Source organism: Aegilops tauschii, chromosome 3 (assembly GCF_002575655.3).
Source record: "Aegilops tauschii subsp. strangulata cultivar AL8/78 chromosome 3, Aet v6.0, whole genome shotgun sequence".
Taxonomy (NCBI): Eukaryota; Viridiplantae; Streptophyta; class Magnoliopsida; order Poales; family Poaceae; genus Aegilops; species Aegilops tauschii.
Window position 1 is genome coordinate 260264274 of NC_053037.3, and position 12200 is coordinate 260276473.

General features: G+C 46.8%; 1 protein-coding gene across 1 annotated transcript; it reads right to left on the reverse strand.

Moving 5' to 3' along the window:
• Positions 1 to 390: 390 nt before the first annotated feature.
• Positions 391 to 10874, reverse strand: LOC120975745 (uncharacterized). The gene is made up of 3 exons (XM_040402446.1): positions 10254 to 10874; positions 1154 to 1403; positions 391 to 638 (listed from the first exon to the last, which is right to left on the reverse strand). The coding sequence occupies exons 1-3, from the start codon at positions 10872 to 10874 to the stop codon at positions 391 to 393; spliced, it is 1119 nt and encodes a 372-aa protein (XP_040258380.1).
• Between the last annotated feature and the right edge of the window lie 1326 nt (positions 10875 to 12200).

Sequence of the window (12200 nt, forward strand, 5' to 3'; positions counted from 1 at the left end):
AAAACACTCTCTCTCGAAGCCTATGATCTATACATTTCTCCACCTTTGGCAAAAAGTTGCCAAAAAGTTTCAAAATGCATAGTGTTATGCGTCTCTCTAGGCTTGATCTTCGGGAGGTGGTGTTGAGAGGACTCCAAGGATGAATGCATCTGTGGAAGTTGATGGAGCAGGTGGAGTGGCAACTGGAGGTGGCACTGATGTTGTGGCTGCAGGTGCTGATGAAGTTGCTCTTGTGTCAGCCATGGGCACTGCAGCAGATCTCTGACCTCTTGGCACTCTTTCAAAGGCATCTGTTGTAGCCTACCTTTCCTCTCCTCAGCTTCTTCCTGGAGCTGCTCAACTGCTGTCTGCATCTCTATCACTTTTAGATCCAGATCATAGAACATAGTCTCAATGATCCTTTCCAGGCTCTCTTGGTTCTGAGTCAGGGTGGCCAAGCCCTTCTTGATCTTGTTTGGTCTTGAGAAACACTTGAGATGCCTCTTCAGCACTTGGCATCTTTGCAGCTTTCTTAGTCTTTGCTTTCTCTCTCTCTTCTTGTGCCTCCACAAATGTGGGATCATATTCATTCATGATAATAGTGTTGTCCTCAAAATCTGGTCTCAAGGGTAGATGCTCCTTATCTAACAAGTAGGTACCTGTGCCCATCTTGGAGTTGATGAGCATTTGAATATGTGGAGCATACCCACATGATCTCTTCTAATCTGCAGCTGTCCTCTTGATGGTTTCCACAATAAGGCTCATGACTTTGAATTTATGGGGCACATCAACCAATTGCAGCAAGTTGATGGAATGGCCTCTGATCATCTTGTGATCTCCAGATTTGGGCAACAAGGTATGCCTCAAGATGGTGTTAATTGTGGCCAAACCAGATAACAGATAATGAACAGAGCCTAGCTTATGAGTTTCCAAGGCTTTGTCAGGAATTTCTTTGTACATGTTGGCCATTGAGTTGTGGTCTTTCTTCTCTTGGCATAGACATCCAAGTCATCCTCATGCTCTTTAGGGGCATTGATCAATTTGGCCCACTCAGCAACTATTGATTGGTAACTTGTACCCTCAGACATCCAAATAATTCTACCATCGGGATAGAAATGAGCTGTAGAATAGAATTGCATAATGAGCTCATCATTCCACTTGGTCAACTTCTCACCCACAAACTTTTCCACTCCACATAGCCTAAAGCTCTCATGCACACTTGGAAAATGATCTTCATTCTCATCAATGTATTTCCAATCTGCCCACTTCATATCACAAACAATGGGCTTCTTATCAAGGAAGATGGTTTCATAGAAGTCCTGCTGCTCCTTGGTGTGGAACATGTAATCCACAGCAGTCCTTCTCCTCACAACATATGGATCAGTTTGTCTCCAAAGTCTGAGACCGGCATCCTTCCTAATGTTCTGTTGGGAATCGTAGCATAATTTAAAATTTTCCTACGCTCACCAAGATGCATCTATGGAGTCTACTAGAAACGAGGGGAAAGGAGTGCATCTACATACCCTTGTAGATCGCGAGCGGAAGCGTTCCAATGAACGTGGATGACGGAGTCGTACTCGCCGTGATCCAAATCACCGATGACCGAGTGCCGAACGGACGGCACCTCCGCGTTCAACACACGTACGGTGCAGCGATGTCTCCTCCTTATTGATCCAGCAAGGGGGAAGGAGAGGTTGATGGAGATCCAGCAGCACGACGACGTGGTGGTGGATGTAGCGGGTCTCGGCAGGGCTTCGCCGAGCTTCTGCGAGACGGAGAGGTGTAGCAGGGGAGGAGGGAGGCGCCCAAGGCTGTTGTGCTACTGCCCTGCCTCCCCCCCTTTATATAGGCCCCCTGGGAGGTGGAACGCCGGCCAAGATCCCATCTAGGGTGGGGGCGGCGGCCAAGGGGGGTGACTTGCCCCCCAAGGCAAGTGGGAAGCCCCCCAACCTAGGGTTCCAAACCCTAGGCGCATAGGGAAGGCCCATGGGGGGGTGCCCAGCTCACTAGGGGCTGGTTCCCTTCCCACTTCAGCCCACGGGGCCCTCCGGGATAGGTGGCCCCACCCGGTGGACCCCCGGGACCCTTCCGGTGGTCCCGGTACAATACCGGTAACCCCCGAAACTTTCCCGGTGGCCGAAACTTGACTTCCTATATATAGTTCTTCACCTCCGGACCATTCCGGAACCTCTCGTGACGTCCGGGATCTCATCCGGGACTCCGAACAACTTTCGGGTTTCCGCATACACATATCTCTACAACCCTAGCGTCACCGAACCTTAAGTGTGTAGACCCTACGAGTTCGGGAGACATGCAGACATGATCGAGACGCCTCTCCGGTCAATAACCAACAGCGGGATCTGGATACCCATGTTGGCTCCCACATGTTCCACGATGATCTCATCGGATGAACCACGGTGTCGAGGATTCAATCAATCCCGTATGCAATTCCGTTTGTCAATCGGTATGTTACTTGCCCGAGATTCGATCGTCGGTATCCCAATACCTTGTTCAATCTCGTTACCGGCAAGTCTCTTTACTCGTACCGCAATGCATGATCCCGTGACTAACGCCTTAGTCACATTGAGCTCATTATGATGATGCATTACCGAGTGGGCCCAGAGATACCTCTCCGTCACACGGAGTGACAAATCCCAATCTCGATCCGTGCCAACCCAACAGACACTTTCGGAGATACCCGTAGTGCACCTTTATAGTCACCCAGTTACGTTGTGACGTTTGGCACACCCAAAGCACTCCTACGGTATCCGGGAGTTGCATGATCTCATGGTCTAAGGAAAAGATACTTGACATTGGAAAAGCTCTAGCAAACGAAACTACACGATCTTTTATGCTATGCTTAGGATTGGGTCTTGTCCATCACATCATTCTCCTAATGATGTGATCCCGTTATCAATGACATCCAATGTCCATAGTCAGGAAAGCATGACTATCTGTTGATCAACGAGCTAGTCAACTAGAGGCTTACTAGGGACACGTTGTGGTCTATGTATTCACACATGTATTACGATTTCCGGACAATACAATTATAGCATGAACAATAGACGATTATCATGAACAAAGAAATATAATAATAACCATTTATTACTGCCTCTAGGGCATATTTCCAACAGTCTCCCACTTGCACTAGAGTCAATAATCTAGTTACATTGTGATGAATCGAACACCCATTGCGTCCTGGTGTTGATCATGTTTTGCTCTAGGGAGAGGTTTAGTCAACGGATCTGCTACATTCAGGTCCGTATGTACTTTACAAATATCTATGTCTCCATTTTGAACACTTTCACGAATGGAGTTGAAGAGACGCTTGATATGCCTGGTCTTCCTGTGAAACCTGGGCTCCTTCGCAAGGGCAATAGCTCCAGTGTTGTCACAGAAGAGAGTCATCGGGCCCGACGCATTGGGAATCACCCCTAGGTCGGTAATGAACTCCTTCATCCAGACTGCTTCCTGTGCTGCCTCTGAGGCTTCCATGTACTCCGCTTCACATGTAGATCCCGCCACAATGCTTTGCTTGCAACTGCACCAGCTTACTGCTCCTCCATTCAAAATATACACGTATCCGGTTTGTGACTTCGAGTCATCCAGATCTGTGTCGAAGCTAGCGTCGACGTAACCCTTTACGACGAGCTCTTCGTCACCTCCATAAATGAGAAACATATCCTTAGTCCTCTTCAGGTACTTCAGGATATTCTTGACCGCTGTCTAGTGTTCCATGCCGGGATTACTTTGGTACCTTCCTACCAAACTTACGGCAAGGTTTACATCAGGTCTGGTACACAGCATGGCATACATAATAGACCCTATGGCCGAGGCATAGGGGATGACACTCATCTTTTCTCTATCTTCTGCCGTGGTCGGACATTGAGCCGTGCTCAACTGCACACCTTGCAATACAGGCAAGAACCCCTTCTTGGACTGATCCATATTGAACTTCTTCAATATCTTGTCAAGGTATGTACTCTGTGAAAGACCAATGAGGCGTCTTGATCTATCTCTGTAGATCTTGATGCCTAATATGTAAGCAGCTTCTCCAAGGTCCTTCATTGAAAAACACTTATTCAAATAGGCCTTTATATTTTCCAAGAATTCTATATCATTTCCCATCAATAGTATCTCATCCACATATAATATGAGAAATGCTACAGAGCTCCCACTCACTTTCTTGTAAACACAGGCTTCTCCATAAGTCTGTGTAAACCCAAACACTTTGATCATCTCATCAAATTGAATGTTCCAACTCCGAGATGCTTGCACCAGCCCATAGATTGAGCGCTGGAGCTTGCATACTTTGTTAGCATTCTCAGGATCGACAAAACCTTCCGGTTGCATCATATACAATTCTTCCTTAAGGAAGCCGTTAAGGAATGCCGTTTTGACGTCCATCTGCCATATCTCATAATCATAGTATGCGGCAATTGCTAACATGATTCGGACGGACTTCAGCTTCGCTACGGGTGAGAAAGTCTCATCGTATTCAACCCCTTGAACTTGTCGATAACCCTTAGCGACAAGTCGAGCTTTGTAGATGGTCACATTACCATCTGCGTCCGTCTTCTTCTTGAAGATCCATTTGTTTTCTATGGCTCGCCGCTCATCGGGCAAGTCAGTCAAAGTCCATACTTTGTTTTCATACATGGATTCTATCTCGGATTTCATGGCTTCTAGCCATTTGTCGGAATCCGGGCCCGCCATCGCTTCTTCATAGTTCGAAGGTTCACCGTTGTCTAACAACATGATTTCCAGGACAGGGTTGCCGTACCACTCTGGTGCGGAACGTGTCCTTGTGGACCTACGAAGTTCAGTAACTTGATCCGAAGCTTCATGATCATCATCATTAACTTCCTCCCCAGTCGGTGTAGGCACCACAGGAACATTTTCCCGCGCTGCGCTACTTTCCGGTTCGGAAGGGGTGACTATCACCTCATCAAGTTCCACTTTCCTCCCACTCAATTCTTTCGAGAGAAACTCCTTCTCCAGAAAGGACCCGTTCTTGGCAATGAAGATCTTGCCTTCGGATCTGAGGTAGAAGGTATACCCAATAGTTTCCTTAGGGTATCCTATGAAGACGCATTTTTCCGACTTGGGTTCGAGCTTTTCAGGTTGAAGTTTCTTGACATAAGCATCGCATCCCCAAACTTGAAACGACAGCTTAGGTTTCTTCCCAAACCATAATTCATACGGTGTCGTCTCAACGGATTTCGACGGAGCCCTATTTAAAGTGAATGCGGTAGTCTCTAAAGCATAGCCCCAAAATGAGAGCGGTAAATCGGTAAGAGACATCATAGATCGCACCATATCCAATAGAGTGCGATTACGACGTTCGGACACACCATTTCTCTGAGGTGTTCCAGGCGGCGTGAGTTGTGAAACTATTCCACATTTCCTTAAGTGTGCACCAAACTCGTGACTTAAATATTCTCCACCACGATCTGATCGTAAGAATTTTATTTTCCTGTCACGTTGATTCTCAACTTCACTCTGAAATTCCTTGAACTTTTCAAAGGTTTCAGACTTGTGTTTCATTAGGTAGACATACCCATATCTGCTTAAATCATCAGTGAGAGTGAGAACATAACGATATCCTCCGCGAGCCTCAACACTCATTGGACCGCACACATCAGTATGTATGATTTCCAATAAGTTGGTTGCTCGCTCCATTGTTCCGGAGAACGGAGTCTTGGTCATCTTACCCATGAGGCATGGTTCGCACGTGTCAAATGATTCGTAATCAAGAGACTCCAAAAGTCCATCTGCATGGAGCTCCTTCATGCGCTTGACACCAATGTGACCAAGGCGGCAGTGCCACAGATATGTGGGACTATCGTTATCAACTTTACATCTTTTGGTATTCACACTATGAACATGTGTAACATCACGTTCGAGATTCATCAAAAATAAACCATTGACCAGCGGGGCATGACCATAAAACATATCTCTCAAATAAATAGAACAACCATTATTCTCGGATTTAAATGACTAGCCATCTCGAATTAAACGAGATCCAGATACAATGTTCATGCTCAAAGCTGGCACTAAATAACAATTATTGAGGTTCAAAACTAATCCCGTGGGTAGATGCAGAGGTAGCGTGCCGACGGCGATCACATCGACCTTGGAACCATTCCCGACGCGCATCGTCACCTCATCCTTCGCCAGTCTCCGTTTATTCCGTAGTTCCTGTTTTGAGTGACAAATATGAGCAACCGCACCGGTATCAAATACCCAGGAGCTACTACGAGTACTGGTAAGGTACACATCAATTACATGTATATCACATATACCTTTGGTGTTGCCGGCCTTCTTCTTGTCCGCTAAGTATTTGGGGCAGTTCCGCTTCCAGTGACCACTTCCCTTGCAATAAAAGCACTCAGTCTCGGGCTTGGGTCCATTCTTCGACTTCTTCCCAGTAACTGGTTTACCGGGCGCGGTAACTCCCTTGTCGTCCTTCTTGAAGTTCTTCTTACCCTTGCCCTTCTTGAACTTAGTGGTTTTATTCACCATCAACACTTGATGTTCTTTTATGATCTCTACCTCAGCTGATTTCAGCATTGAATATACCTCAGGAATGGTCTTTTCCATCCCCTGCATATTGAAGTTCATCACAAAGCTCTTGTAGCTTGGTGGAAGCGACTGGAGGATTCTGTCAATGACCGCGTCATCCGGGAGATTAACTCCCAGCTGAGACAAGCGGTTATGCAACCCAGACATTCTGAGTATGTGCTCACTAACAGAACTGTTCTCCTCCATTTTACAGCTGAAGAACTTGTCGGAGACATCATATCTCTCAACCCGGGCATGAGCTTGGAAAACCAATTTCAGCTCCTCGAACATCTCATATGCTCCATGTTTCTCAAAACGCTTTTGGAGACCCGGTTCTAAGCTGTAAAGCATGCCGCACTGAACGAGGGAGTAATCATCAGCACGCTGCTGCCAAGCGTTCATAACGTCTTGGTTTTGTGGGATTGGTGCTTCACCTAGCGTTGCTTCTAGGACATAATCTTTCTTGGCTACTATGAGGATGATCCTCAGGTTCCGGACCCAGTCCGTATAGTTGCTGCCATCATCTTTCAGCTTGGTTTTCTCTAGGAACGCGTTGAAATTGAGGACAACGTTGGCCATTTGATCTACAAGACATAGTGTAAAGATTTTAGACTAAGTTCATGACAATTAAGTTCATCTAATCAAATTATTTAATGAACTCCCACTCAGATAGACATCCCTCTAGTCATCTAAGTGAAACATGATCCGAGTTTAACTAGGCCGTGTCCGATCATCATGTGAGACGGACTAGTCAAGATCGGTGAACATCTCCATGTTGATCGTATCTTCTATACGACTCATGCTCGACCTTTTGGTCCTCCGTGTTCCGAGGCCATGTCTGTACATGCTAGGCTCGTCAAGTCAACCTAAGTGTATTGCGTGTGTTCCGAGGCCATGTCTGTACATGCTAGGCTCGTCAACACCCGTTGTATTCGAACGTTAGAATCTATCACACCCGATCATCACGTGGTGCTTCGAAACAACGAACCTTCGCAATGGTGCACAGTTAGGGTGAACACTTTCTTGAAATTATTATAAGGCATCATCTTACTTACTACCGTCGTTCTAAGCAAATAAGATGCAAAAACATGATAAACATCACATGCAATCAAATAGTGACATGATATGGCCAATATCATTATGCTCCTTTGATCTCCATCTTCGGGGCACCATGATCATCTTCGTCACCGGCATGACACCATGATCTCCATCATCATGATCTCCATCATTGTGTCTTCATGAAGTCGTCACGCCAACGATTACTTCTACTTCTATGGCTAACGCGTTTAGCAACAAAGTAAAGTAATTTACATGGCGTTATTCAATGACACGCAGGTCATGCAAAATAATAAAGACAACTCCTATGGCTCCTGCCGGTTGTCATACTCATCGACATGCAAGTCGTGATTCCTATTACAAGAATATGATCAATCTCATACATCACATATATCATTCATCACATCTTCTGGCCATATCACATCACATAGCACTTGCTGCAAAAACAAGTTAGACGTCCTCTAATTGTTGTTGCAAGTTTTTTTACGTGGTTTGTAGGTTTTCTAGCAAGAACGTTTCTTACCTACGTATGACCACAACGTGATTTGCTAATTTCTATTTACCCTTCATAAGGACCCTTTTCATCGAACCCGTTCCGACTAAAGTAGGAGAGACAGACACCCGCTAGCCACCTTATGCAACTAGTGCATGTCAATCGGTGGAACCTGTCTCACGTAAGCGTACGTGTAAGGTCGGTCCAGGCCGCTTCATCCTACAATGCCGCCAAAACAAGAAACGACTAGTAGCGGCAAGAAGAATTGGCAACATCAACGCCCACAACTGCTTTGTGTTCTACTCGTGCATAGTAACTACGCATAGGCCTGGCTCATGATGCCACTGTTGGGAATCGTAGCATAATTTAAAATTTTCCTATGCTCACCAAGATGCATCTATGGAGTCTACTAGCAATGAGGGGAAAGGAGTGCATCTACATACCCTTGTAGATCGCGAGCGGAAGCGTTCCAATGAACGTGGATGACGGAGTCGTACTCGCCGTGATCAAAATCACCGATGAGCGAGTGCCGAACGGACGGCACCTCCGCGTTCAACACACGTATGGTGCAGCGACGTCTCCTCCTTCTTGATCCAGCAAGGGGGAAGGAGAGGTTGATGGAGATCCAGCAGCACGACGGCGTGGTGGTGGATGTAGCGGGTCTCGGCAGGGCTTCGCCGAGCTTCTGCGAGACGGAGAGGTGTAGCAGGGGAGGAGGGAGGCGCCCAAGGCTGTTGTGCTACTGCCCTCCCTCCCCCCCCTTTATATAGGCCCCCTGGGAGGGGGGGCGCCGGCCAAGATCCCATCTAGGGTGGGGGCGGCGGCCAAGGGGGGTGACTTGCCCCCCAAGGCAAGTGGGAAGCCCCCCCACCCTAGGGTTCCAAACCCTAGGCGCATGGGGAAGGCCCATGGGGGGGCGCCCAGCCCACTAGGGGCTGGTTCCCTTCCCACTTCAGCCCACGGGGCCCTCCGGGATAGGTGGCCCCACCCGGTGGACCCCCGGGACCCTTCCGGTGGTCCCGGTACAATACCGGTAACCCCCGAAACTTTCCCGGTGGCCGAAACTTGACTTCCTATATATAATTCTTCACCTCCAGACCATTCCGGAACCTCTCGTGACGTCCGGGATCTCATCCGGGACTCCGGACAACTTTCGGGTTTCCGCATACACATATCTCTACAACCCTAGCGTCATCGAACCTTAAGTGTGTAGACCCTACGGGTTCGGGAGACATGCAGACATGACCGAGACGCCTCTCCGGTCAATAACCAACAGCGGGATCTGGATACCCATGTTGGCTCCCACATGTTCCACGATGATCTCATCGGATGAACCACGGTGTCGAGGATTCAATCAATCCCGTATGCAATTCCCTTTGTCAATCGGTATGTTACTTGCCCGAGATTCGATTGTCGGTATCCCAATACCTTGTTCAATCTCGTTACCGGCAAGTCTCTTTACTCGTACCGCAATGCATGATCCCATGACTAATGCCTTAGTCACATAGAGCTCATTATGATGATGCATTACCGAGTGGGCCCAGAGATACCTCTCCGTCACACGGAGTGACAAATCCCAGTCTTGATCCGTGCCAACCCAACAAACACTTTCGGAGATACCCGTAGTGCACCTTTATAGTCACCCAGTTACATTGTGACGTTTGGCACACCCAAAGCACTCCTACGGTATCCGGGAGTTGCACGATCTCATGGTCTAAGGAAAAGATAGTTGACATTGGAAAAGCTCTAGCAAACGAAACTACACGATCTTTTATGCTATGCTTAGGATTGGGTCTTGTCCATCACATCATTCTCCTAATGATGTGATCCCGTTATCAATGACATCCAATGTCCATAGTCAGGAAAGCATGACTATCTGTTGATCAACGAGCTAGTCAACTAGAGGCTTACTAGGGACACGTTGTGGTCTATGTATTCACACATGTATTACGATTTCCGGACAATACAATTATAGCATGAACAATAGACGATTATCATGAACAAAGGAATATAATAATAACCATTTATTATTGCCTCTAGGGCATATTTCCAACATGTTCATGTCTTCATCCGCTGGATGACTATCATCATGGTCAGGGATCTTGGGCTTGAGCTTCCTAAGCACTTGGGCTTCAGCATCTTCTTCATCAATGTCAGGCACTGGGGCCTTGTTCTTTTTAGTAGCTGGAATATTACTTGTGCTCCTCTTGGGTGCAGTCTTTGGAGCTGGAGTAGAAGCTTTGGGGGCAGTCTTGGGCTTTGAAGTGGCAGCCCTAGACTTGATGGCATCCCCCATTAGCTTTTGAGACTTTGATGCTGGTGCAACATCTTCTTCCTCTTCTTCATCATGAGATGAGTGTCTCTCAAATTCTGCCATGGGATCTACCTTCTTGCACCATCTCCCTCTCTTTCTTTCCTTTTTCTTCTTGTCCTCACCAGCAGCCTCTCCACCAGTTGATTTGGAAGTTTCAAGAGTGGAGGCTCTGGTCTTAGACATAGGAACTCTCTTTGCTGGAGCCTTCTTGTGCAGACCTAGCTTAGTTGCAGCAGCAGCATATTCCTTTTTCAGCACTTTCTTCTTGGAGCTGACCTCCTCCTCAGCAGCAACATAATCCTCATCCTCTGAGTCAGAGTTTCTCTTCCTCCTTGTCCTTGTAGCTGCTTTGGGAAAGTTGCTTGGGGTACTCCTGTTGCCCTCATCATAGCTGCTAGAGGGACTAGTGCCCTCACTCAGGTTCACCTGCTCTTCTGACTTGTTTTGGCTACCACTCTGATCAGACATACTGGCACTGCAAGCTGGCTACTGACCCTGTGAATAGTTATAGATGAGATTGAGTGGATGAGCATCACAAAGTGCAGAGTTTTTACAAAACAAATGAGTCAAAAACTTAGTTTTAGTTTTCCACAGAAAGCATTTCGGAGCTACCGATTTGTTAAACTCGGTGACACCGAAGCAACTTTTGGAGTCTAAACTAGTGAAATTGGTCAGACCGAGACACAGTTTGGTGACTCCGAGATTGCTAGGGTTTCACTGAGAGTTGAACTCGTTCACACCGATTTGACCAAAAAAGTGCAAGTGCAATGGCCTAGGCCAAATCAGTGAGACAAATTTCCACAACTCGGTCCGTCCGAGATTAGTTTGGCGCAAACCTAACCCTAAATTTTCGAATCAAACCTAATCTAAGGAATGTTCGTGCTGGACAGGATGATCTCATACATGGTAAAGAACATGGCATTTGCTTTGTGCTAAGAATCGGAGTAAGGAATAGCACAAAGATTTGAACTCATACCCTAGTTCGGTGATGAGCTCGCTATGGCGGCAACGGCGGGGTTGAATTCCGTTGACGGCGATGGAGACAAGTGGCGGGAGGTCGCTGGCGAAAAGAGGAGTATCCGGAGACCCGAGGCGACAGAGCAGGACACGCGCGGGCTGAGGGGTTTAGGAGAAATTTCCAAAATTCGGCCCATCGGTATATATATCCTGACCCTGTCCGTGTGACCGAGTGGAACAACTCGGTGGCACCGAGATGAAGAATCACAAGCGGTTACTGCAACTCGGTGTGACCGAAAAGTTCTAATCGGTTGCACCGAGATTGAGAACCTAGATCAACTAAGTGAACTCAGTCAGAAAGAAAAGGATGAATCAGTCAGACCAAAATGCACAAAAAGGTTTTGGAAGTTTAAGTCTATGATGAATTGGGGACTCCGAGTGCTCCTCACACAGAGTGTTCGAATCTGACTTGATCAAACTTTGTGATGTAGCATGAATAGAGTTTGAGACAAGAAAACCATAGATAGCTAGAGGAGGTTCTTAGGCATTCTTGTCCATCCATTTGGCAAAAGAAAAAGATCCAAACAATCAAAGCAACAAATGGATGTCCTCGAATGAGTAAAATATGCAACCAACATGCTCCCACAATAAAATGGCAAATGATATATGTGACAAAGCATGCACAAACACTCTAGCATCTATCAAGCAATTGGCAATGACTAGGTCATCTATATATGAGTATATTGACTTAGGAGTCAAATGAGAACATTTGATCATAGGTCATACTCATCGTTTAAGCACAAGTGGGGTTACCACTTTTACATAAAGCATTGTTGT